The sequence below is a fragment of the Cavia porcellus genome, unplaced genomic scaffold (assembly GCF_034190915.1).
Source record: "Cavia porcellus strain 051 isolate PalLab524CR breed Dunkin Hartley unplaced genomic scaffold, mCavPor4.1 scaffold_16, whole genome shotgun sequence".
Classification (NCBI taxonomy): Eukaryota; Metazoa; Chordata; class Mammalia; order Rodentia; family Caviidae; genus Cavia; species Cavia porcellus.
The window spans coordinates 35,991,873-36,019,359 of record NW_026947499.1 but is presented as its reverse complement, the minus strand read 5'-3'; the positions used below and the strand labels follow the sequence as shown (position 1 = coordinate 36,019,359).

At 51.3% G+C, this 27,487-nt stretch overlaps 1 protein-coding gene and 1 long non-coding RNA gene across 2 annotated transcripts in view; one reads left to right on the top strand and one right to left on the bottom strand.

The window, feature by feature from the left end:
* Positions 1-2,426: 2,426 nt before the first annotated feature.
* Positions 2,427-13,009, bottom strand: LOC111753935 (uncharacterized). Its single transcript, XR_010039822.1, has 2 exons — positions 12,756-13,009; positions 2,427-10,576 (listed from the first exon to the last, which is right to left on the bottom strand). It is a non-coding gene; the product is annotated as an uncharacterized LOC111753935 (long non-coding RNA).
* Ppl (periplakin) overlaps positions 12,967-27,487 on the top strand; it is a 44,132-nt gene continuing 29,611 nt past the window's right edge. The window contains exon 1 of the mRNA XM_013141932.3: positions 12,967-13,289. Within this exon, the coding sequence (XP_012997386.1) occupies positions 13,228-13,289 (62 nt within the window). The 5' untranslated portion in view covers positions 12,967-13,227. The remainder of the gene's footprint in view (positions 13,290-27,487) is intronic.

Here is a 27,487-nt window from a genome sequence, read left to right as displayed (position 1 = left end):
CCCCGGCCTGGCCCCGCCCAACTCTAAGTCCCCCCCCCCACTGGTCCCGCCCTGCTCTAATTCCGCCCAAATTTAGTTCCGCCCCTTGATTTACATGTGGTATTTGACTCCACCTCCAACCCCGCCCTTGATCCAGATTGGCCACTCTTGGACACGACCCCGCCCTTATGCTGGCAACAGACCAGGGGAAGAGCTCAATCCCCACACTTTGCCCTAGGAACAGCCCCGCCTGGACACACTTTGCTCCCCACGGACCCCGCCCCTCCAGAACAATTTCCGGTCTACTCTGCGCTGCGCACGTCTTTGGTGGCTCGGATTAACTTGGTCTCCACCTGCTGCACTGGGGTTTGAGTCCGCTCCTCCCGTGGCCACTCCCCAGAACCCGTTGTCCTGCCCCAGGCCCTCTCATGCATCATTCATTTACTTTGGTGTCTGGACTCCTCCAGAGTTAGTCAACAAAAAGTACACAAGACAAAAGTCCTTGCCCCGTGGAGTTTACATTATAGTAGGGGAGACAGACATTAAATAAATAAGGCAAACTCAATATGTGAGATGAAAAGGTGTTCAAGCAAGGAAGGGGTTCAAGTAGCCAGAAGAGTGAGGGAGGATGCGATTTGCCCAGCACCCTCAGGTTGAGTCTTAGCCAAATCATTCCAGTCCTCGCCTGGCCGCTGCACTGGGCGGGGCGGGGGCACTTCCTTCCTATAACCGCCTTTCTTCCATTCCTCAGCTGTTTGGCCTACAGGTGCCAGGGAACGTGCTCTGGATAGCATTTTTACTCAAGTCCTCATTCACTCGACCTTTGTTTGCAAACACACACTTTGTGCCAGGCCTGGGTGAACTCATCCTCGGGCCTCTGGTCACAAATGTATCACTGCAACTTGCAGTAACCCGCTCCTCTTCTCCCCCACCCTCAGCCTGCATCATGCTCTAACCCCTGTGCTCACTTTCATCTGTATGTGACTTTCTGGCATTCCTTCTCCACAGACCATGACTGAGGGCAAAAAGGTGGCCGCCTTCTTTGCTGATGTGTTCGCAGGATCTTTCTGAGGACCCGGAAGCCCGCAGCTAGGTACTCGGGCATCGTCTGAGTTTAGATTTACGATGGAAATGGGATGTAAAGCTTCCATTGCAGCCACAAGGTGGCAGCAAAGGACAACCTATAGTTTCTGAAATCAACACTGCGCGGGGTTGCTAGAGGATCTCGAGTCCTGGGATTTGGGGCCCTGATCATCCAGGGAACTCACAGCTCAGTTTAGGGGCACCTCAAGGCACCCAGTGAACACCAAAAGTGTTAGCTGATGCTGCCCGCAGAAAATGTAAGTCAGCGCTTCCTCGCTCTGCCTCACCTTAAGGGAGAATGTGACTGCGTGGGGGAAAGGGTGTGCGATGCCTTGATACAACTCAGCGCAAAAATTGAGGCCCTAAGGAGAGTGAACGCTTTGCTCCCTCCTTCTACCGCCCAAGAGAAGCGAATTAATATCACCACCACCTATCACGTGTCACCTATTCTTAGCCATGTTCTACTAGTAATTATTCCCACCCGTTTTTGTTAAGATTTTTCCCTTTCTTTTCTTCCTCCCTTCTTCCCTTCTTCCCTCTCTCCCCTTCTTTCTTTCTTTGGCTTTCGTGTGTGTGTGTGTGTGTGTGTGTGTGTGTGTGTGTGTGTGTGTGAGAGAGAGAGAGAGACCCAGTAAAGCACTCTGCAATTCCGCAATTCCAGGCACCATTCTAAAGATTTACAAACATTAATACATTTAATCCTCAAAACAATTCCTGTAAATTATGAAAAGAACTTGGGTAAAAAGTCTTCTGTTACAGATGCAGCTGAAATGCCCAGAGGATGTGATTTTCAAGCCCATCTCAGCACCCTGGCCATCTCAGCACCCTGGCCCCAGATGGGGAGGTCCTGGAGGGACGGCCCGTCCTCTAGGGATGCTGGGGCTTATGTCAAACTCAAGGCACAGTCTTCAGCCCTGCCCTACGGGAACAGCCTAGCCAAAGCTGCCTTGTGAGGAGGCGGGCTTGGGCAATCCTACAAACCACCCCAAATCTCTGAATGTCTTCCCGGCAGATGGGCCACTGCCACAGGAAATTCAACCATTAGGAACATATTATTTGATTAAAACACTGGACCCAATCCAGATTTGACACCCTTATGGAGCATCCTGCAGGGAAATGTCCTCAGTTGGATGCTCAGTGTGGCACTAAGAACAGGAAAGTTAGGAGTGGGGCAGGAGTGAAAAGGCCAAGATTCAGCTCCTTGGAAGACAGAAATGGCGTTTGGACTGCACCTTGGATACATGAGATCCCTGAGACAGTGCTGTGGCTGGAAAGACTGGGCCAAACAGGGTGAGTCCTACCACTTTTTTGTGTTCCAGTACTAGAGCCTGAAGCCAGGCCTTTGCACAAAGCTACATCCTCAGTCCTTTTTTATTTTTTATTTTTTTAAGTTTTGAGATAGTCTTGCTAAATCACTAAATTACTCAAGCTGGGCTCTACCTTGCGATCTTCCTGACTTAGCTTCCCAGAGTGCTAGGATTTCAAGCATGTGTCACCATGCCTGCTCTCCCATCTGATTGTAGTCAAGCACACATAAAAATTAGCATTCTAACTGACTTCGTGTGCAGTTCAGTAGTTGTTAGTACATTCATGAGGGTGCGCAGTCACCACGACTGTGTAGTTTCAGAGTGAATGGATGCCCATGCCCAGTGAGCCCACTGGTCCTCCTTCCTGCCTCCCCAGCCCCCTTGGCCACTCGTCTCATCTCTCTGCAGCTGTCTCTAAACTGTGCCTTTCCCCCCAGCTCTCAGAGCATAGTCCAGAAGCCTCTGGACTTGGGAAACTTGAGGGCCATTAAGCAGGGCTATTGGTGTACAAATGTGCAGGTTGTTAACTGCACAACTCTGGGCAGTGATCCTGGTCAGTGAGCAGCCTTGAGCGTGCAGAGGCTGTGTCTGGGGGAGTCTGACCCACCAAGTTCCACCATCCCACCTGCCCATGGTCTAAAGGTCACATCCAATGGGAAGTAAAAGGCCAGGCCTTGCAAAGCAGAGGAGCCGCTGATGTGGAGAGAAGAGTGCAAAGCAGGGGAAGCCTGGGAGAGTCAGCGTTCTATCATGGGGTAGTGGAGGCTCCGAGGTCAGGTAGGTGTCTGGTGTGCGTTCTGGCATTCTGGCCGTTACACCCAACTGTCTGGCCACAGTGGTCCCTCCTGTAAAATGGGGTAGCATGAATACTGTCCAGTCTCAGGAATCACTGACACACACACTACCAGGTACCCCAAACCAGAGGGCACCATGCTGAGTGAAAGACACCTGCCGCAAAGGGACAGTGCTGCTGGGGGCCGCTCACACCAGATTCCTGAGTGCCAAAATCAGCACTTAGCAGACAGCAAGCGGAAGGGTGGTTGCCAAGGCTGGGTGTGGGGCTCAGGGAGGTGACTGATGGACATGGAGTCCCCGTTGAACAGAGCAGAAGCCTTCTGGAGATAGGTGGCGGTGGCAGTTGCAGGAAAGGGTGATGCTCTACATGCTCCCAGCGTGGTTCCATGGTAAATCTTGCTATAGATATTTTGCTCTGATAGAAATCACACTGGAAATACTTTCTACAACAGGGGTAATGGTGTCACTGTCCTGTAGGCTTCTGGAGATCATCTGAAGCCCTTTGTAAATGTTTGGAGGCCTGCCGGGAGGGACCAAGCGGCTCTAGCCGGCATTCCAGGCCAATGCTGTATGTTCAGCTCTCGGCGCTCAGCCCTGCGGTGGCTAGTAGTCCCCTGGGCGGATGGGCCACACTCTGTTCATGCTGCTCCTGTGGAAAGAGTTAGGTGGACGGCACCGCTTTCTTTCATAGGTGGGTAAAAGTGTCTGGAAAATGGGGAGGCAACTGGGACAGGGCCATCTGCAGGGAGGAGCCCAGAGTTGGACAGGGAGGCTGGTGAAGTTCTGACTACTCTTCTAGCTATGTCCCGTCTGTTCCAAATCTGACCCTCCCACTTCTCTCGGGTTTTGAAGATGCCCCAAGAAGTCCAGAGCAGAGCAAGCGGGGGTTGTGGGTCTCCTTACGGGTGGAGTCACCCATTTGCCTCCAGGATGTTCAAGGTCAGGGGGCAGAGAGTAGAAGCTCCTCCCGGACCCGCTTCTGTCCCTTGTCACCCTGATGGTGCAGGCAGCCCCTGAATAGTGCAGTAAGCCCTGTACTGGTCCCAGGAGCAACCACAAACTTGCATCTCACATTTCCAGAGGTCACAGATCTAAAGTTAGTCTCCCAGGAAGCTTCTAGAGACAGTGCAGGATCCCCTTTCTGCCCTTCGTCTGTGGTGGCTTCAGCCACCTGCAGGGAGGAGTCTCAGCCTACCCTGGAGCAGAACATGGGGGCCAAGCCCTGCAGTCCCCACTGGAGCTGACACAAAGGGGCAAGGGACAGGCCCTGCAGCCTGGGTACCCAGCTATGGGCAGAGGACAGGCCCAGGGTAAGACAGCACCTCAGGAGACTGTGGGGAGCCCTCAGCAGCCAGGGCTCCCAGCTGCTGGTGAAATGAGTGCCCTGGTCTCAAAGGATCCTGGGCACACACCACAGCTGCCACTGTACCCCGGCACTGGGAAATGGAGGCTCTGTATGTCCTGCCCACCCACGCCCCACAGGATCCTGCTGAGGGAGACGCTGTGGAAAAGGGGTTGTGGTCCTTGGAGCTGTGTGCTCACCATTTGCCCCCTTCTGGGCCAGCCCAGGAGCCCTCAAGGTGCAGCCCTTCCTTCTCCTGAGCTGGTAAGGGGAAGGGGCAGTATCTGGGCTCCAGCTGCTCCCCCTGCCACACTCTCTCCCTGTGCCCAAGCTCCATTCAGAGATACACTAAGGACCAGGCAGTATGGTGGGTGCAGGAACGTTGCAGGGCTAAATGGCCAAACCAAGGGCTGGGGTGTAGCTCAGTGGCAAAGCATGTCCCTCTCTCCTAGGAGAGGGAAAAAAAAAAAACAGGTAAATCTGAAAAGAAGTAGCAAGTGGAGATTGGATTCAATTCTGTGATAGATCAGATTATACCAAGCATTCTACTGGGAACAACAGAGGTGAGGGAGTGTAGACAGGTGCCAGTCCAAGTCCCTCGGCTCGATTCAAACAAACAAGATTCAAACTTCAACCCAAAACCCACTTATTTATCCCCCCCCCCCCGCCCCGTGCCAGCACCACTGTTGAACCTTAACACTGAGGCTTTAGTTTAGAAAAATCAGTTTAACTGGCTGCTGGGGCAACTTGGCTCATGTGCTGACAGAGGGCTCTGTGTGTCTGCTGTGCATGGGTGCCATATGTTCGCCCCTACTGATATAGGCTGTACAGTTTATACCACGTTCTTCAGTGACACTAGCCACACACCCCTGCTTGGCAGCTTGAGGCATCAGCAGCTTCTGCAGCAGAGCATACCCCCCCCCCCGTCCCCACAACACACCCACAGGTAACCCTCTGCAGGTAACAGGATGGGCCGGATTCGAGCCTGGCTGGTGTGGGTCCCCAAGGCCAGGAGGAGGGATCGTTGTCCAGAGCTGACTGGGACTGACTCATGTCCCTGGGGCCCTCGTCCAGGCAGGGGATTAAGCCTGAGCCAGAAACAGACAATGCCAGGGAGGGGGCTTGGTCAGTGGGTCCCAGACAGGAATGTTTGACCTCAGCAGTCAAAATGGGCATAGGGCCTTGGCAGAAGCAGAAGGGCCAGGACATTGCGGGGAGAGCGTGCTCACGGAGAACATGGGCAGCTCCATTTCAAGTCATAATCAACAAAAATACAGCAGCCCTCTGCCCACGTCTCAGCCTTTCTACCCTTGAGACCTACAGACCCCACGTTCCCCAGCCTGTCCACTTGTCCCAGTTGTGGAGGCTGGGTCATGCCTTCCCTCTCCCCCACTAGTGGGCACTTGGGCCATTTATTATTTCTCCTCTCCCATCTCCTCCTACTTCTGCTCTCCCTTTTCCTCTTCATCCTGCTCCTCCTCCCTGTACTAGGAATTGAATGCAGGGTCTTCACACTGAACTGCATCTCCAGCCCACTTTCTACTTTTTTTTGAGACAGGGTCTTCTGAAGTCATGAAGTTAGTTGCCCAAGCTGGGCTCAATCTTGCAATTACCCTGCCTCGGCTTCCCAGAGTGCTGGAATTACAGATGCACACTATACCTGGCTCTATTTCATTTTTAAAATGTGGCTGTCTGCCTTTCTGCCTCATTCCCCTTCCCAGATGAGGCACTGTGAATATAAGATTGTTTGTCACTGTATCCTCTAAGGGAGGCGCTGTGAAGCACTATGGGTGAGAGGAGCCTGGTTGCCATGGAAATGACTGATGTAGAACAGAATAAGGGACCCCCGAGATCCTTGCAAGGGAGGGTCTCCCCTTTCTCAACTGATCCCAATCACCCTCAGCCTTGGGTCTAACTACTTCCCTCAGTGTCCTCAGACCCCCACCTGAGGGCACACCTCACACTTAGCTAGAAGTGCTTGACCTTGAGGACCAAGAAGAGTCACCTTCATGTGGCCTCAAACTTGCACCATCTCACCATCCTCTGCAGCGAGCTCATTGAAGGCCCACGACCAATCTATGGATCTGGAGTCCTGAGTGACTAGAATGGGACTTGTCACATAATAAATGCTCAATAAATACTGGATGAATGAATGACTAGACAAACAAAGCCCTTCACTCCCATCAGAGTTCTGGCTCAGGGACCAGAAGCCGTTGCCTGGCCTTCCTCTGGGCAACCATGGTGCACTGACCCTCTCATTCATTCAACAAGACCTTGAGCTGACTTCCACACTGGCTGCTGCTGGCAGCAAGTGGTGAGGACAAGAATCTGAGCCCCAAGTCCTCTCAGATGGCTTTCAGAGGCATTTCGTGTCTTGGAAGTCCAGTGGCCACAGTGCAAACTGGTAAGAGGAAGCAGGAAAGTTGTAACCCTTCATTATGGTAATAGTTTCATGGCTGTGTGATTACGTCAGAGCTCACAAATCATATGAGTTAAGAATGGGCTCTTCGTCACATGCAATCTCAACAAAGCTAGAAAGATAATGCCAAGCCCATAGCACAGGGCTGGGCACACAGTAAACATTCGACAAAATTGTTACTATTTGTCATTATTTCCTGTCTTACTTCACTGAGTCCTTAAGACACTATGAAGCTGAAGTCCATGTCCTCATTTTATAGACAGAGAAGCTGAGGTTCAGAGAGGCAAAGACATTTGCCCAGGGTGATCCAGCTAGAAAATGGAGCAGCTGGGGTTTAACAGCTCAGCTCACTAGCTAACTCCATTTTATAGAGAGGGTAGGCCATGTCTCCAAGGTCACAGAGAGGTTAGGCAACCTTCCAAGATCACACAGCCTAGAACATGGTCAAGTCAAGTCTCATGGCCCATCCAATCCATCACTGAGGCCTCCAGGCTCTTGAGGAAATGGGGTCCTGACCTGCTGACCTGGGCCAGTTCAGGGTCAGTCACACCCTGGCCCTAGTCCTAGAATGCAGCCCCACAGGTCCGAGCAGTGGGAGCTGGGCAGGACTGGAGAGGCAGTGGGGAGCCCGCAGCCTGGGCATGGAGTGGGGGAACTGATCTGGGCTTGTCCTGCAGAAATCCCAGGCCTGGCATGCCTGCCAGGCCCCACCCAGCTCCATCTGGCCTGAAAGGGTGGGTGACCTCCTCTCTGGGCAGGCTTTGCAGACTGGTCTGAGAGGCCCAGGGCGACGCCTGAGATGAGGTGTCCGGGGATGTGCAGCAGATTGTTGGAAGCAACCCGGTTAGAGATAAGATGCCTGAAACCTGAGGCCTGGGTCTGCAAGGCCAGGTGGTGACTTGTGTGGCCAGAGTGGACTCCAGCCTGTGGCTGAGGAAGAGCCCAGAAGGACCCTGCTGAGACAAAAGAAGGTTAAACCCCATCGTTGGGTCCTGGGGGGCAGAACCAGAGCAGCTGAGGCTTAGAGCAGCTACTACTCAATAAAGTCAGGGACTGTTGCAGTATTTTGAGAACAGACTTGACCACACAGGAGCACAACTGCATCTAGGAAGGACCAGCATGGGGTCACTGGAGCAAGACTTCCTGGGGAGGCAACAAGTTGGGGTTACCCTATAGGTAGGGCAAGGTGGCCAGACTGGAATAGGCTTTCAGGGGCCCAGGTGGGTGAGGTCCCAAGGCACATTTTCCTGGGATGACTCAGGGGCAGGCAGAGCATGAGTCACCGCAGACCCTCTCCTGTCCTCTGCCAGGGCCAAGCCTCCTCTCTGGTCCCAGGGGACTGCTGGGGGAACTCACTGGCCCCCAGCCCAACCCCAGTGAGTCAGCCGTGTAAGCTGGAGAGCCAGCATGATTTTCCATCCTTTGCTTTGTCCTGCAAGAAAAGTAAACATGTTACAAAACACAGGGTGAAACTGGGCCAGGCCCCCTTGCTCTCTGGGAGGGCAGGAGGAGAAAGACCTCAATGCCAGTACTTTGCACACTGCTATACACTGGCTCTTTCCCCTTTTGCAGATGGGGAAACCGAGATCCAGAGAAGTGAAGCCACCTGCCTAATGTCACACAGCTGGGTACATGTCAAAGCCAGGATTCAGATCTAGTTGGCTTTGGGCTAAAGACTTGGGCTTTCCCAGCTGTGTGGAAGCCAGACCCAGTTGTCTGTCTCTGTCCACAGCTGTGTTTCTCTGGGTGATTCAGAGATCCTATGGGAGAAGTATTTTCCAAAATGCAAAAACACTGGACCCTACTCACACAACCATAATCTCAGAGAGGCCCTGGAATCTGCACTTTTTAAAGACTTCCCAGATAGGGGTAGGACAGAACTGAAGAGAAGATGTCTGCAGAGCATGAACCTGGGCCTCCACAGGAGGTGAGGAAAAGGCTGGATCCGCCCAGTGAGGAACAGGCCCCTGCCCTCCCACACACCCTCACCTCTCTGAGCTGGGGGAATGCCGCCCTTCTGGTTCTAAACTGGTTTGCTAGCTATCCCCAAGTGAGTACCTCTCCAGCTCCTGGGGAACAATGACAGCAAACAGGAGGGCTGTGTAATCCTTTAGATCTTGTTGCAGAAAGGGGACAGGTTTTAGGGGCTGAGAGTCACCAGGATGCCAGGGGCTGGGATAGCTCTGCAGGTGCCATCTCCCAGGGGTTAACCAGGTCATGCAGCAAACCCACAACAGACACCCTCCCAGGCATCGTGAGGGAACAGCAGGCCTCACTTTCAGGGCCACGGAGCGGATGAGTCACCGAGCAGTAGAGGCCTCCTCAGCTCCGAACACATGCTATCTGCCCAGGGGAGGATGCACTGCAAGAACAGAGATCCCACCCCATTCGGCCTGCCCCCAGATGTGTGGTGTACACGTGTGCACACGCCCAAGCACACTTGCACAACCACATCAGCTCTGAGCCCAATTTTCATAGTATGGACAGGGGAGGATGGAAGGGCACAGCTGGATTTCTCCCCAAATCTGCTCATTCTCACTACCAGTCCTGGATCAGGACCAGTGGAGTCAGCACAAGTCCAGCAGCCCCCCTCCTTGCAGGTAGGGTGGGAGCAGAGCTCACACAGGCTGATCATGCACCAGCCTAGCTGGGTACCATGCCTTTCACAGCTGGGCTCCCTGCACTGGAGACTAAGCCAAGAGCCAGCTACCTCCAAGACAGGGCCCTGGCCCACTTCACCTACTCCACCTGTTGGGTGCAGAGCAAATCCAACCAGCGGAGCCATGTTGGGGACCTGCCATGTGGCCTGGCAGAGTCTACCCTTGATGACAAGAGATGGCATCGCCACTATTAATGTCATCACTGTTATTCAATGATTGTGCTACAGGTCTGCTAACCTTGAGAAGGGTCCAGCTTCTTTTTTTCAAACCCATCTTCACTTTCCCAGTTATTGTGCGAAAGAGGGCTTCAAAGTTCCCAGAAGCCTGTGTTTTGACCATGTTTGTAACTCCTGTACAGTGGGTACCCTGAGCGGACACATTATCAAAAATCCTCTGGCTTCAGATACCCGATACCGTCCCATCCCCTTTGCTAAGGCCCCTCCCATCACCAGGGCCCTATTAGCTGCTTAACTCACAGCATCTCACTCGGTGTGGCTGATACCCTACTTGCCCACTTCTCAAGTGAGGGAAATAGGCTTAGAGAGGGAAAATGATTGGAAGGGACTAAGCAGGGTCTCAAACCTGGTCTATTTAGGCTGTCTGCCTTCATTCCCCAGTGAAAACTCAGATTTCTATCTTGTCTTTCCTGAGGGGAAACAGCTAACAGCTTCTTGTGGGTCCTTCTAGAAGTACCTACGTATACAAAAGTGTATTGTACACATCCTCCATCTCTTCCCTCTCCTCCCTCCTCCCTCTCCCTCTCTCTGTCCAGCACAAACTAGCCCTGCTCTCTATTGCACTCAACCTCTGGCCCTTGCCCTGGATGCATCCTCTGTCCATTTATCCACTTTCCTTTTCCATCTGTGAGGTCTTCCCCATGTGCACCTACCCTGGGCAATTTAACCAACTTCCTTTGTGGCTGCAGGTGGGTTCCAGAGCTTCCTCCTCAGCACAGACGTCACAGTGATGGAATTCGGGCTAGAGAGCTGCCCTGTAGGGAAAGGGAAAGGAGACTAAGGGGAAGTTACAGGGCAGGCACTGCGACATAGGCAGAGTTCCTATGCAGCCCCCTACGTGAGGAAGGATCTATGTGGGTAGAGCTCAGGCTTTACTCTTCCAGCTCTCACCACTTGTACCACACATACCTGTGTTCTAAAACCCTGGCTTCTCTCTGACTCCTCCCATGGCCAGCACCCTGGAGGTGCCCAAATCCCGGAAAGGAAGTCACTTTAGAAGCAAAGGACCTGCTTCAGCCCATACTTGCCAGTAAGGAACACTAGCCTAGGGCAGCTGGGAGAAAAAAGCCAGGAAGAGCTAAAGCAGGGTGGATGATAGGTTTCCTGGATAGCTTTTTCTGCTGGAAGGCTACAGACAGGTTCTCTTTCTCCTGGCTTCTCAGATAGGTGGCAGGAGGACTTGACAACACTTCTGATTCTTGGGTCCCTTCCCAGACTCCCCAGGCAGGACCTCAAGGGTGGGAGATCCCTGGATTCTACATTTTACAACCTTCCCCAGCCTCAGAGATTTTTATGCACAATGGCTTTGAGACCACTGCCTCTGGCTTGGTGGGAGAGTCCTGCATTGTCCTGCATCTCCAGTTCTCTTCAAAAAATCAAATGAATGGGTTTATTTGTGAATTCTATGTGCTCCCAGCTGGGCAGAGAGGTGTGCACCTGTGATTCCAGCTGTCTAGTAGGCAGAGGCAGGAGGGTCACCAAGTTCAAGTACAGTCTGGGCAACTTCACAACTTAGTAAGACCCTGTCTCAAAAAATTTAAAAGGTAATAGGGTCCTGAAAGTATAATTCATTGTGAATAACTGAGTTCACTCCCAAGAGCCAGACAGACCAGGTCAGGATAGGTGCTAAATGTCTTCAACGGAGGGGAAGAATGAAGGACTTCGCCAAAACCTTGCCCCAGAAAAATGCATTTGGAAGTGACGAGGGGAAATCACACCCTCAAGTCGGCACTTAGAAGCCCTGAAAAGGATAAAGTTTTCCTAGAGTCTTTAACCACACTTGGAAATCACTGTCCTTCAGAAGCAGGGTCAAGAGATGGCCTCAAGGATGCTGAGTAGCCTGAACTATCTGGGGCCTATGGCAGGAAAAGTCCTTAGGAATCAATTCCTCACCAAGTTTTTTCCCCCCAGTTCTGGATCTTGAAGTCAGGGTCTTTGCCCTAAGGTACATCTCCAGCCTTTTTAAATTTAAGACTGGGTCTTGCTAAATTGCCCAGGTTGGCCTTGAACTTGTGATCCTCCTGCTTCAGCCTCCCATAGTACTAGGATTATAGGAATACACTACCTCACCTGGCTTCAGTCTTCTTATTTTATAAATATAAGAACAGGTGGGCAAGGGAGTGATCAAAGGTCCAGACAGCTGAACTTGAATCTAGCATGCTGGACACCCTGTCTGGGGCTCTTGTCTCCCCACTACCCCAAGACTATATTGCTCCCCGTTGAAGCTCTAATGCCCCTTTCAACATACAATATGTAGCTGCCTCTGATGTCTCTGGAGAGACTGTCAGCTCTCCCATCCCAGCTAAGATCAGACCCCTCTCTACCCTGCTTTCCAGTGGCCTGAGCCCCTAGCTGTGGGCCCCACATGGCTCCTACCCAGATTCCTTTTCTGTTTCTGTCCAATTTGCAAGCTTCCACATTGTCAGCCAGCCACAGCCTCCCATCCCCCACCCCCAGGCTAGCATAATTGTGCATTGTGGGTATTATGAACCAGAATCGAGCAAATTTTGTGACCAGCCATGAAGTACCACTATCGTGCCAGGTCCTAGAGTTATGAACGTTTCTAAGAGTTTTTGTCTTTGAAAACACTCTAAATGGCCTAGTCTTTGAAAAAGTTTTGTCTTTGAAAAAACTCTAAATGCCCTAGATGGCCTCACTGATAATGGTAGTCAAGCTCCCAGAATATTCTGGCCAGGACATTGTGCCAACAGCTTTGTGTGCACTGTCGGCAGAAACCTCCCCACTGTCCTTTGAGGTGCTGGTGCAGTTATCACCCTCTGACAAAGAAGAAAACTGAAGCTGAAAGCAATAAAATGTCTTTCAAAGGAGTCTCAGCTGACCAAGAGCGGTGGCAGGATGAGAGCTTCACCAGCGCACTCAAGAGCCGCGTTTTCTCAGTCACCATCCTCATTGCTACCACCTGAGGTAACTTACCAGCCATGGGGCAGGACACTCACCACACCCCATCTCAGCCACACCTGCCTGGGCAACCAGTTCAGTGTCTGCCAAAGGAGGCGGAGCGCACGGGGCCAGGGGCAGCGCAGCACCGGGCATCGCCTTCAGCCAGGGGGCGCGCCGGGCCGCAGGTGCGTGGCGGGCGGGACTGCGCGCTCGCCCGTGAGCGCCGTGAGCCCTTGCACGAACAGGGCCCGTGGAGTCCCCGGGCTGCCCACGGGGCAGTGTCCAGCCCACTTCGCGTCCCCACCCACTGGGGACCCCGCCCTCGCTCGGGTTGCGCTGTAGCCCCGCCTGCGCGAGGAAGGTAGGCGCCACCTTCCCGGGGAGCGGCCACCAAGAGAGAGGCCGCGCGCTCCGCCCCGCCGCGAGTAGTGCCCTGCGCCGCGGCTGCCCGCACTCAGGGCTCCCGTGCTGCCCGCTCACCTGTGCCCGCCGCTCGCGCCCCACCATGAACTCGTTCTTCAGGAGGAGAAACAAGGGCAAATACAGCCCCACGGCGCAGACCCGGAGGTGAGGGGGCCCGCGCGCCGGGGACCATCGCCCGAGGCTTTAGAGGCGACTGGGCGTGGGAAACTGACGCCGGAGTCGGGGACGCGCGGGAACGCTGGGCCAGGACCTCCAGGAGCTGGGAAGCGCAGCCTAAACTAACTAGGGGCTCACGGAGGGGGCATCCAAGTCTGACCGGGGGATCCTAGAAGACCAGGGAATACTACGGGGGTTAGACAGCGAGGAACTGAGTTGGGGGGCGGGGTACCGGACACTTGGGTGTCCTGGGATCATCCTTAGCTGGGAGTCTGAGAATCGCCGTTGGGATGTGGAATGAAGCGTCGGAAGGAGGCAGCACCGCCAGGCGTGGACGCCGCAGGCGCCGGGTCTAAGACACACTGGAGCCTGGAAACAGCGCGAGGGGGGGCGCTCTCAGTGCGCTTTGGAGAGCGCGCAGGTGCTCCTGGCTTTGGGGAGTTAAGAGGTGAGAGCCATCTGAGGCCTGGCCCCTACCTCTTTGCGCCCCATCCACGCCCAGAGGTGGTGGCAGTGCGGGTTATAGGAGGGAGGCACAGAAGAGGCACCCCTGCCTGCTGGACAGCGTGTTCTGCACCAGGCAGCTGGGCGGTGTCGGGATCTGTCAGGGGTGTGGCTCTCCCCTCTACTCCCTGACTCCGAAACTGGCGGTATCTGTGAGCTGCGGGTTCCCAGGGTGGCCTGGGAAGGGAATGACATGTCTTGATGTGTTTGCATTGAGAGCAGCCCACGGTCCTGTTGATAAGCCTGATATGTTCACTTAATAACCGGTTTGGGGGAGCCTCATGGAGATGCTGAGATTGAAAGAGGGGTGAGGACTTCACCCTTTCCCCACCACCTCCACTAGAAAATCGGTAGGGGCTCCCCTCGTGGAACTCCAGGCAGGTGGGCACTAGGCCAGGAGTTTGCATCTCAAGCTGCCTTTAGGTAGGAGGTCCCCACTGAACCCTTCATCATCTCCCTACACCCCCTACCCTAGGAGACTCTGAGTCAGGGTTTATATGTGCCCCTGCAGTGCAAGCTTGGCCAGCCCAGCCCACCCCACCTTCTGGGCTGTGGCCCTGGGCACTCAAGCTGGAGTATGAGCACTGGCCCCAGAGTTCTGGTCCTTGTGGAAGCACTGCTGCCCTGGGATCCCACTTGCCCAGATCACAAATTGAGGCTGTTGGCAACTAGGGACACCACCCCCCCCCCCGCCCCGCCCCAGGACTTCCCCACCCCAGGGGTTTGGCTGGACCCTTGTGCTCATGGCAGGTCCAGCTGGCACTCAAGGCCCAGCCCAGGTCAGGTCCAGTCCCGTGCTGTTCTCCAGGGCATTGCACAATCGGATGCTGTGTGCCAGCCCCACACAACTGTGATGTTCCGCCTTCCCTCTCCCCTCCCCAGGATGCAGATCCCACACACCAGGCCATGGGCCAGGCCTGCCCTCTGCCTCCTCTCCACCCATTGGGGAGGGGAGGAAGGAAGGCCTTTATCATTTCCAGAGCAGGACTCTGAGGGCCTGGGGGCAAGAACACGGGGTCCTGTAGCCTCCTAGCTAGGGCAGACACCCACTGTCCTTGGCTGACAGTTTTTGGCCCCAGATCTCTGCTTAGAGGTTTTTTCCTCCAGAAAGCATTCCCACACCCGCCCACTCAGGCTAAAGGCTGTGTGGACTCTGTGTCCTTGCCGTCACCTTAGCACTGAGGATGGTCACTGTCACTGCCCCAACAGTGGGTAGGGACCAGGGGTTCCTTTTGTCGTCTACTAGATCAGAGCCTAGTTTCTGAACCCCCATTTGTGGGATGGGGCAGCCCAGCGCCCTATTCTGTCAACAGGAATCTCTCAAGTGTTGCCTAGTACTAGCAGCCCTGGAGCAAACATCACAGAAGTTAACTGTGGCTCTAAGTAAACTGTAGTCACTGGCTTGGAGGAACCACACACACACATCCCGCCCACCAAAAAAAAAAAAATTTTTTTTTTTATTTTTTAGGTACTGGGGCCCTCCCACTGAGTATATCTCCAGGGCATTTTTAATTTTTTGAGGTAGGGCCTCATTGAATTGCCCAGACTGGGCTTGAAGTTGCAATCCTCCCTCATGCTCCTGGAGTGCTAGGCTCATTGGCAAGTTTTCTAGGGGCTTCTCCATTGCCTGGAGTGGGTGAGATTTGTAGTGAGGTTCAGCATGGTGAGATGGGTAGAAACCTGGGCCCTGGGAATACATGCTTGTCACATCTAATTCTGGCTTTGCAGAATGATTCTGTGCCTGTTTCCCCATCTGCAAAGAAGGGGAGGTGATAAATGTCTCCCATGCAAGTTTGATTGGAAAAACAATGCTCCAGCACCCAGAAAGTGCCCAGGCCAGGATTATCCTCCTGGGCCTGGAGATGCAGGAGCCCTGAGTCAGGACTTTACACTCCGGAAGTCAAAGACTGAAGATCACACAAGTGCTGATCCGTGAACAGAGCTGTCAAGGGACCTGCTCCTCCCTGTTTTTGCCAGCCTTTTAGCAGCTGAAACTGGGGAGGGGCTGGGCAGGGTGTGAACCCTGTTGCTCCCGTTGCCCTAGTTCCTAATGACAGGTGTGGGAGCTGGTATTCACACCTGAACTAATGACAGGGTCAGGCCTGGTGGTACAGGTTGCTGAGGACAGTGTCCAGCCCAGCAGGAAGGCTCTAGAGGAGATCTGTTCCCACCCTCCTAGCTGCGCAACCTGGTAGGGAAAGAGGGTTGCTTGGCCTCTCAGAGACTGTTCTGTCACCTGAAGAATGGCGAAGCATTCTTGGTAGCATTGACTGAAGATTCAGTGAAATAACACAGGGAAAGGGCTGATAGCAATAGGAGGTTTTGATGCAAGGCAGTTTGGTGATCACAGTTATTGAACAGATAACGTACCTACTGTGTCCCCAGGTATGAGCTCAGTCGATGACATGATGGACAGACTATGCACTGAACAACTCAGGATGACGTTCTCAGAGAGTGAGGATAGATGTGGAGATGTTGATAACCTCTGTGCTTTCGAGTCCTTGGCCACCACATCAGGGAGATTAGATGAGGTTAAACTTAAACACAAGTGTGGTTACATGACTGTCAGTATATGGAGACTAGGCCAATGTTTCCCTAAAGTTGTCAGGGTCAAAGCACAGATCAGGGAGGACTTCCTGAGAGGGAAGTGTCTTGGTGAAATGGTTAACATCAAGCTCTGGAGTCAGGCTGAATTTCTGTGTTTGATTTTCACATTTTTGTTTAGATGGTAGATGGAAACCAGGGCCTCATACATGCTAGACAAGTGATCCACAATGAGTCACTCCTCCAGCCCTGCATGTGTTTGATGTTAGGACAGAAACTTGGCCTTGCTGAGCCCCATCTATAGAATGGTGCTAATCTCACCTCTCTATTCATATTTTTCCAGTGAACACCCAGCAGCCTGACTGCACCCTACAGCCCCACCCAGAGAAGGTCTTGCAAGAATGGCCAAGGCTGATAGAGGAATCTGCAGGGATGGCAGGGGCTAGCAAAATAAAGCTACCTAGGGTACCCTAGGCCTCTTGGTGGTAAAGAGCCCAGAGTTTGATGTCAGCCAGGTGTGAATTCAAGCCCCAGCTCTGCCTCTCCTGAGCTGTCACCATCTGTAAAGTGGGGGTGACTGGTGAGTTGCTGGGTGGATCAAGCCATGCCATAGATGTAATAGGCTCATCCCTGGATCCAGCTCCAAGAATGGCGCCATACATCACAGTGGCCAATAGCAGGCATGTGCTACTGAGATTGACAGCCACTGAGCCCCAAGCTGGCCAGGCAGAGGGCTCAAGTAGGCAACATATGCACCACCACCCCCGCCCCCATCAGCAAAGGGAAGCAATTGGGAAGAGGGCAAATCAGCAAAGCCCAGCCCTCCAACCTGCCAGGTTACTCAGCCAGAGTGAGGCACTCAGCCATGCTCTAGCACCCACTGTGTGGGCTGCTACAGCATTTCATTGTGACAGTGCATCTGCCACCAGGCGGGGCTTGTGTCTTACTGTCCAGAAGATGGCATTCAGGCTGGGCCAAAAGGTATCCACCTTGGACTCCCAAATGACCTATGCTGGGGTCCTGGGGAAGGAAAGCAGCCTCCCCACAGATATTTGGGACTGCCCCAGGACACATGGTAGAGCCCTTGGCTTGTGCTCATGACTCTACCCCAGTGGGAAACTGTCCTCCACTGGCTCTGCTCTCTTCTCTAGGCAGAAGGAAGGGGACCAGACAAAGTAGACTCAAGATAGAGGTGGATTCAGCCCACAGGAGTGGCTCCTGGCAATGGCATTTGAGGCATTGTCTGGGACCATCCCTTGAGGAGAGAGAGCTCTTCTTGGGGAGTCATGGCACCCTTTCATACCTCTTAGGCAGCAACAGGTAGAGTTGGAAGCTGCTTTTGGGGACCCATAATTCCCAGCATGCAGCTCTACCACCTTGAGCCATCTGCCCTGTCCTGGGCTGCCTGCCTGGCCTAACTTGGGCCTGGGCGTGGAGGGAGGGAAATGGCCTCTGGGCTTGTTTTCTCTGCTGCTTCAGAGGTGTTCTGTGTCTCAGCTCCCTGAGCCTGGGGATCCCTTGGGGTGCACTATCTTCAGCTTAGCCCTGCCCTCTCTCTTGTCTCTGAGTCCCACATTTTTCTCCCCCCAGCATCAGCAGCCAGCAGGAGCCTTCATGCTGGAAGCTTGCATCTTCCTCAGCCCTGTTCCTACTTCTGCTCTAACATCCCCACCCTCTCCCTGTAGCAGCCATGCAAATTTGCAGTGACCACGTCCCTGGTTGTGTAACTGGACTCAGATCTCTCTTTGCTCCATAGCCCTGGAACTGCTGCCCTGTATGTGAATGTCTCCCTTGCCCATCTCCAGCAACCACAGGGTATTTTCCTAGGCTCTTCCTACTGCCTGGAATATCTGTTCCCCCTTCTCTTGTCATTTTTCCTTGGGATACCCTCCTCCCTAAATCTCTCTGCTGGGACAGATCCACCTATCTTATTGTCTCCCTTCTTCCTTTGTCACTCTAATCTCAGCCACCAGTTGACTATCTGTGGTGGCCAGATGGGCTGTTTATCCGCCATGGAGCCAGGCAAGAGCAACACATACTGTATAAATTGATGGACATGTGGGTGGGCGAACCATGGAGGATTCTAAGGGTCTTACCCTTCCAAATGTGGTGCATGTGCACACACCCGGGCCAGCTGAGCCAACATGGTGGGCCTGGGAGGATTGGTCTAGAGAAGGGAATGCCAGGGCCTGAAGAACATCCCCACCCCATCTGATATGTGTGTCCAGGATGGTAGTCAGGGTGTGGGCTGAATAAACCACCGGCAACAATTGGAGTGATAAGTACCGAGCTTCAGGGGCAGGAATCTGTGAGACATCTAAGCAGAGCCAGAACACCGGCAGGTGTGGGCGGGTAGAATCAAAGGGGATGTGATCAAGGGCACATATACACGTGTACATACACAACCTAAAATAAATCACATTACGCAAACTAAGCCAGGTGAATGATGCAAAGTGGATGTTTATGAGCACTTTTAAAAATATGCATACAAAGCAATTCCATCTGCCTTTCTGGATGCAAATGTGAATATGTACTTAAAAATATAAACCAGGATTAGGGAGAAACCAGCAGGTCTAAAATTATGAACTCCCAAGAAAGATAAGGCACAACATTTTATTTATTTATTTATTCACCAGAGGTCAAACTCATGACCTCATGCTTGCCAGGAAGGCACCATGCCACTAAGTTATATCCTGGGCCCTTTTTTTTTTTTTTTTTCCTAAGGGAGTAAAAACAGAACAGTAAAATGAAACAAAACAGAACAGTGATAGGATAGTAGGAAATCCACAGCTGTTACTATATTGCATGATGTTATCCTCCAAACAGTTGCTCAGCCTACTGGTCCCAGGTTTGCAAAGTCAGTCAACATAAATGTCAGGTTGCTTCCTTACTTTGGTTACCATCTCAGCCTGTGCCATGTCTGGTTGCTTGGGTACGGGGAGGGACGGGAGGTGGAGGTGGCTTCTTTGCTTCTTCTCCCCAGCCACAAGGCTCTCCACCAGCACACGGGAAGGCTGCATGGCTCCTTGCTGTTTCTCCCTGTCCAGCAGGACCAGTCTCTGGTTTTCTTATTTTTGCTGAATCCCTGAATTATCTCTTTGTGGGCTTCAAGTCTCAGTTCAGATCCTTCTTGTGTTCATGGGACCCACCTCTTCTCCTCTTCATGTTGCTATATTACAGGATCTGGACACCAAAACTTGGAGAGGTTCTTTCCCTGCTGCTCACCACTCTTCCATTTTCCTGGAAGTCATACTTATGTTTCTTTTGAAAGAAAATCTGAGACAAAGCTGCATGCCTATGATTCCCAGTGCTCTGGAAGGCTGAGGCAGTGGGATCACACTTTTGAACCGAGTTTGGACAATTTAACAACTTAGCAAGACCCTTTTTCAAAATTAAAAAAAAAAAAAGATTTGGGAATGTAGCTCAGTTTGCTCCGCAGTTACTGAAAAAAAAGTTTACAAAATCTGAAGGCGGTGTGGCAACACGAGGGCATCAGCTAATGCTGGGGTTGGGGCAGGGGCGGCTGACTCTTTTCAGTACTTTTCTGTGTGTTTGCCTGGATCATAGTTTTGTTCTTTAAACATACAGAGTAGAATGGAAAAAGGAGCAGGTAGAAAGACGGCCCGTATCAGAGCCTGGGGCCTTGCATTTCTAACCCCAGGCTGTAGCAAAAGAGCCTTTTGGGAGGGAAAGGAGACACAGAACTGTGCGGCCAGAACAGAGGCCAAGGTTCTAGAAGCTTCTGGATGGGGAGGTGCAAATGGAAAGTCTCAACCAGAAGGACTTTTTAGGGGGGTGGGCAGTGCTAGAGATCAAATCCAGGGCCACGAGGATGATAAGCAGGCTCTCTACCATTGAACTATGTCCCTGCCCTTATTTTAAATAAATTCTGCCCTCCATGAGGCTCAGTACATCTAGGTATCTTGCCCCAGGACGTTCAGATGGTCTAACCCAGCACGCTGAATGGGGAACAGACTGGCAAGTGACCCACCCACGAGCCGTCCGACTGCCTGCCCTCCTGGCTGGTGCACCACTCTTGTCGGAGCCTGGAAGGTGGCAGGGCCACAGGTCTGGATTGACTGCCCCACTGCCTGTTGAGGCTCAGATTCTAGGCTGACACCCTTCAGGGATTTGATCTTCCCTCTTTTTTTTTTAATCTTCCTCTTGACCATAGGGATTCTTTGTTTCCAGTTGAAGGAAGGATTTGGAATTTGGTCCACAAATTGCTGAATGGGTCCCAACATGTGCCTGCTCCAGATATAAAGCTTGACTCTTCCTAAGCCTAAAACAGGCAGGTGGCTGAGTGCGGTGGTGCATGACTGTAATCCCAGCACTCCCAAGGCTAGGGTAGGAGGATTGCCATGGCTTTGAGGCCCACATGGGCTACACAGTGAGTTCAAAGTTAGCCTAAACTGCATTGCAAGACCCTATCTCAGAACAGGAAGGTAGACCTCCAGGTTATGGAGGTGAAGGCAAGGCCTCTTGGAGGGACAGAAGACCTGGAGGATAGAGAAGAAAGACCTGGATTTAGGAGCTACAGCCTGAGAGTACTGCTTGTCAGCTGTGCAGCTGGCCATATTCTTACTCCTCCTATGGGTTGTTTTCCTCATCACTGGTATATATATTCTTAGCACATAATAAGTGCTCAATAAACAGGGGTTGAATATCTACACATTGGAAGTGTGCAGGTCTATGAGAAGACTGTGACACTGGGTAAAGCATCAAACACTTGCTAGGTACTTAAATGGCAGGCTAGTAACCTTATCTACTAGTTTCTAACCCAGAGTGTCATCCTAATGCCTGAGAGCACCATCAAGGTTGGTTTGAGCCTAGTTTAAATATTCAAAAAAATTCAAGATTTGCTTTGGTATTACCTAAAGCAACTTGAACATTTTTGTATCTGTAAGGAGAGCCCCAGGCCCTGCCCAGACACCAGGAGGCAGGCAGCCTTCCCTGGGTAGAAACAGATTAGGTCTCAGAAACAAAGCTGGAATTATTACACCAACAACCTGCTTAGTTTAAGATTTCCTTCTGCAGGATTAATAGCAGGGTGTGGAGAACTTTACTGTCTAATTACCATAGAAGTTTCCAGTAAGGAGAATATCAATCAATTGACCAATCAGTTTGGTATTTATTAGGAACTGCCCATGTCCTGTTTTCTAATGGGGCTTCCTTTCTGTAATACCTAGGATTGTCTCCATCCAACTCTCCTAGTACTTGCTGTGGTTCGTTCCTCATTTTCGGCCCTGACTGTGTATTTGAATCCCTCACAGTGTCAGAACCTTGTCTTGAACCAGTTAAGGCAGAACTTTCCGAGGCTGGGCCCACACAGCTAGAAGCAACCATATAGGTACATGCAGTACCTCGATATCTTGTCTTGGGGGCAAGTGAATTGTGTATTTCCTTTTCAGTGCCATTTTCCTGGTACATCACAGTCCATTCCTTTACTTCCAGCCTTCCTATATCAACCAGTTTCAGATGTGTCTTCTAATGGCATGTAGTTGAGGAGGGTTGTTTTCTGTGTTGCCACCTGAGAGTCTTCATCTTTTAATAGATGAGTTTAAGTCATTCAGATTTATTATAGTGATTAAGTACATATATTTTTTTTAACAAATTATCCTATTTGTGGTGCTTTCTCTTTTTCCTCTGTGCCCTTTTTGTTGCATTGAACTATATTTTCACAATTAAAATTGGGTTATAAGATCTGAATTGGGACAGCATGGCAGAAAAATACCCTGACCAGGAGGTAATCAGAAATCTTCTTAATTATACTCTTTGGCGTGTTTTTTTCAACTCTTCCTATTAGCCTGTAAACTTTTAGACAATAAGAACTTGCTCATCTTTGGTGTGCAGTGGCCAGTCAGAGGTACTTTTGCTTCTATAACCTATAATTTCAAGACTTGCAGAAGTTTGGGGCTCATAGTATCAAGAAATCAAGCAATAACAAATGCTAGAGGGGCTGTGAGGGAAAAGGAACTCTTCTCCATTGTTGGTGGGAATGCAGACTGGTGCAACCACTATGGAAATCAGTGTGGGGGTTCCTCAAAAAACTAGGAGTACAGGCCCCATTCAACCCAGCTATTCCTCTTCCGGAGATCTTCCCAAAAGAATTAAAAACATCATACATACCACAACGATGTATGTTTATAGTAGCACAATTTGTAATAGGTAGATCTTGGAAACAACCTAAATGCCCATCAACTGAGGAACAGATAAAAAAGATGTGGTGTTTTATACAATGGAGTACTACTGAGCTATAGAGGATAAACTAGAAACTTTTATAGGTAAATAGTTGCAATGTGAGACCATACTCATAAGTGAAATAAATAAGACACATGTGTAAACATCATATTGTCTCAGTATGAGAACCTGAAACAACAAATGTATATGTACATAAAAAACTACTTCAAATAGTTATACTACTGATTTCTCTGAGTTCACTGAAGAGAAAGATTTGTACTGGTGTTGTTCAGACAGTTGAGCGTAGATGTCTTGTGCTGTGTGTGAATGATTTGAGGGTAACAGTACACAATGTATGTACCGTTGTTGTTCCCTGATTGATGTGTTTTAAAATTTAGTTTTAGGGGTTTTTTTCTTTTTATTTCTCCTTGAAATAAAATGGATTTTAAGAGAAAAAATAAAGGATTGAGATTGTCTATATAAAAAAAACAGAAGCGTGGGGCTTTGTAAGTAGGTTTTAGTGGGTTTCACGTCAACAGTTCGTATCTCTGGGGGGTGATTACTGGAGAAGGTGCTATTCTCAGGGTCTGTATGAGGGGCAGAGGGATGGCAAGGAGCTGAGGGGTGGCATGAAAACATATTCAGCAGTAATCGAATATCTAGAAAATGCCCTCCGGGGCTGCGGTAGACATTTACTAACCCTGTGACTGCCAGCAAGTGGCCTTCAGTGTCCTCATCTGCACTGAGTGCTGCAACACCTACCTTACCAGAGTGTGGGGAGGAGCAGGGACCAGAGCTTGCATCAGTAACTAGGATAGGTGTGGCCCAGGTGCACTCAGTGCCAGTTTTTGGCGTGGAAAGCCTGCTCAGAGAGATAGGCCGGAGTCCCTTGTGGTTACATCTTAGGAGCATGACTCAGACTTGGTTTACTACCACTGGTTATTACCCATCTTCTGGGATTCATTGTACTGATGAAGATGCCATCACTGTGCCCCCTCTGAGTGGTGGGTGCCTGCCCTATCATCTCGTCTCCTGGTATTTCCCATCAGTGTGTCTGTGTGTGGAGGGGAATGTATGATTGATATTGATGTCCTCTTGTAGCAAGAACATTATCTTGGATTGTGGTGCCTGAGTTTGAATCCTGGTACCACCCTTTCCCAGGTGTATGACCTTGGGTAGATTTCTTAATCCCTCTGACCCTCAATTATCTCCATCTAGAAAATGGGGATTGTTACGGTTTGTGTCTGTATGTCCCCCAAAGCCTCATGAGGTTATAGAGGCAGGCTTCTAGAATTTGTGACTGATACATGGTCCAATGCTAGGATTATAGGTGTGAGTGCTACACCCAAGTGAGTGTGGCCTGCATACAAATAAGCGACAGAAAGTCTTTTCTCCTTCTCCTCTCTTTTTCTCCTGTTGCTTTTGCTGTTTTCTGTCACCATGAACTGTTGCCCTCTGCCATGAGCCACACTGCCTTGGACTCGGCAGATTATGAACTGAAACCTCCACAAACTGTAAGCTAAATATCCCTTTCCTTTCTTAATTTTGGGCATTGGGTATTTTGTCCCAGCAGTGAAAGAAAATCAACCAAGACAGGGGTATAGAAATCGCTAATGATAAAATATTTGCTCTTTTTTTTTTTTTGCTAGCAGGAATCAAACTCAGGACCTTGCACTTGCCAGGCAGGTACTTGTGCCACTAAGCTATATCCCCAGTCCTGTTTGCTCAGTTTAACAGCTATTTATTGAGCCCTAAGCCTATGCAAAGCAGGGAATTAAGGGCTATAGAACCCCACCACCACCACCATGAGTGATTTCCTATTGTGCAGAAGTTTATAGACTAATATTTGGAGCTAAGAAAAGGAGCCCAGTGACTCTAGGGTGCCTACTTCCTGGTGCTACAAGACATCGGTGAATGATGCATGGCACCTTCACAGGCAACAGGCACCTAGTATGTACTCTCAGAATTAGTTGTTTCCATTCAGTGTTGGTTTCCTGAATCCTGCTATGTGCCACATTGGTGACAGAGACAGGACAGATACCTGAGAGCTATGAACCTTTGTTCCCTGGGCCAGGCAGAATAGAGGATCATGGTGCAGCTCTGCAGCGCCCACACTGAGCCCTAGCAGTCCCAAAGGACCCCAGGGAGTCACAGAGGCCTCAGCCAGCCCTGGAAGCAAGTGGGATCTGGGAAGATGAGGGAGGCTGGCAGGAACCCAGGCCTCTTCTCAGCGCTTTGGAAAAGGTGAAGCTGGTTCCTGGGAAGAGGTGTGCACTTCTGTGCATGCCAGACATTCCAGTTCTGGTGCCCTCTCCCGTCTCCACCCACTGAGACAGAGTTAACCCCAAAAGGAGGAGCCACAGGTGTGACCAAGGGCTGGAATGAAGGCACTGACTCAGGCTTGGGAAGCTGGAGGCCCTGGCATGGAAGGGAGTGCTAAGCCCAGGAGGCCCCGTCGCTGCACACACAGACCAGGCTGTGGCCTGACAGGGCAAAGACAGTTGGGGAGGGCAGGGACAGCTGGGGTGGGGGCGATGGCAGGGATGTGGCCTTTGCCAGCCTGCTGGGGTATGACCTGTTCCTGTTGCCACTCAGAGAGGAAGCTGTTCCCCTCACCCAGCCCGGAAGGAGGGATGACTGGGGAACAGGCCAAGCACCCCCAGGTCTGCCAGCAGCCCATGGGGCCTGGAGACAGGTGTGTGCCCTGGCACTCCATACCAAGGCACTGTGCTCCACTGGGCACAGCCAGGAGCCTTGGGCAGGTGTCAGGCAGGGAGCCACACCTCTGGTCAGTATGGGTACATTTGTTAGGGCATCAAAGGGATCAAAGGGAATGACTGTCCCTAGGCGCCAGGCCCTAAGGGAGGCAGACAGATGCCCTGGGCTTTCCTCTAGCCTAATGGTGCTGCCGCAGCAGGCTGTTTGTATCCCTGAAAGCTGTAAAAGGTTCACCATCATGGTCTAGTGGAACTAATGAGCTGTAGTCACTGGACCATAGACCAAGCAGGTGCAGAGACCCCGGCATGATTTGGAATGCCACTGTCCTGACTGGTGACTTCTCACCACGTGAGATGAGCCAGATGCCTGAGTACAGTTGTTGAAGATTTAGTACGAAAACAATGCAAAACAGGCCAGTCACATTCTCCTGAATACCTGTCAAGTTGATTGTATTTTGGATATTTCAGATAAAGTAAAATATAAAAATGAAGGTTAAGGTCAGGCATGGTAGCACATGCTTATCGTTCCAATACTCTTAGAGGTTGGGGCAGGAAGATTGCCAGTTTGAGCCCAGTGTGGGAAACTTAGCAACTTAGACCAAGAGTTTTTTAAAGGGCTGGGGATATAGCTCAGTGCTAAGGTTCTGAGTTCAATCCCCATTAGTATCTGCCCCCCCATCCAAATTTAGCTGGGTGGCACATATCTGTAATCTCAGCACTCAGAAGGCTGAGGCAGGAGTATTACCACAAGTCCAAGGCCAGCCTGGGCTACATAATGAGTTCAAAGCCAGCTTGATTACATACTGAGATTAAAAAAAAATAAATCACCTGTTTCTTTTTACTTTTTTCATGTGGCTACTAGGATTTCAATGATGATGCAGCTCATTCTCCATGTCTACTGGACAGTGGTGGCCTGGTACCCAAAGCAATGTAGTACCCAGTCTCCACCTCAGGGACCATTCCCACCTGCTGACACAGCTTTGTCACACTGCTGTGTGTGCAGACACAGTGAGCCTACAGGCAGGGTGGGCACTTTGGGCAGAGACAGCCTGTAGCAGTTGGTGAGGCTGCTGCCTGATGGCCCAAAGTGATAGAGACCCCCACCAGGCAGCATCCCAGCTATAATGACAATGATAAGACAATAAAAGCAGGCAGTTACACTCAAAGTACTTTACGTGCTTCACAAGGGACCAGCTGCTTGAATTTTCTCAACTTCCAGAGGGGGGACTGGCCGTTGTCCCCATTTCACAGACGAGGAAGCTGAGGCACAGTGAAACTGAAGATTCTTCTGAGCCCACACCCAGCTTGGAGCAGCAACATAGTCTCTGTTGTGTCCCCTACATGAGTGGTCTCAGTACCCACTGCATGTGACAGAAGAATGGGCCAGAGGTACAACATGACTTGGACAGGGTTTGCTGACAACCACAGAGGTGACTTCTTGTGACCCTTGCCCTGCAGCTCCCTCTTAGGCTGATGTTGACCAGAAGGCAGGTCATCTGGGTCCAAGTCCCTGTCTGTCCTATAGGCAGGGAGACAGAGTGGTGGGTTTCCCCAGATCACAGATCCTTCTACAAGGTAACCAGGTCACGCCTTTGTCTAGCCTGAAACTTATCTGTCTCAAGATACTCTCAGAATAGACCTGGGTGACTATTTTCTAGCCCAGGTGAGAGGTGGTAACCTTGGCCAAGGTAGAGCTGGAAGGCAGCGGGAAGAGCACATGCAGGCAGGCATCTGGGGTGGCTCTCGTAGTTCTGTGACTGAAGCAGCACAAACCACTCTGTGACCAGCAGCCCCTCACACCGACTGCTTAGCTGTTGCAGGTGTGTGGGGGTCCCTGCCAGGCCTGGGGGGCTCCATGCCGGGATCCTTCATGCTCCCAGCATCCCCTTCCCTGAGCATGCATGTAGCCTCTGCTATAGAAGTCAGAGGAGACACTTCTAATCCTGAGGTCACTTGTGAATTCCCAAGGGCCAGGCGTGGTGATGTTCAAAGGCAGAACCACAGTGTGTCTTGTTTTACAACAGCATCACCATGAATGGTGTGAATGACCCAGTGTCTGTTTTTAGAGGCTCTGTGGCAGCTGGTTCTGACCTCTGGCCTCTCTTCTGGCTTGTTTTGTTTTTGTTTCTGGTACTGGTGATTGAACCCAGGGCCTTCACACTGAGTTACATCCCAAGCTCTTTATTATTTTTTATTTCAAAATAGGGTCTTGCTAAGCTGCCAAGTTGCCCATGTTGGGCT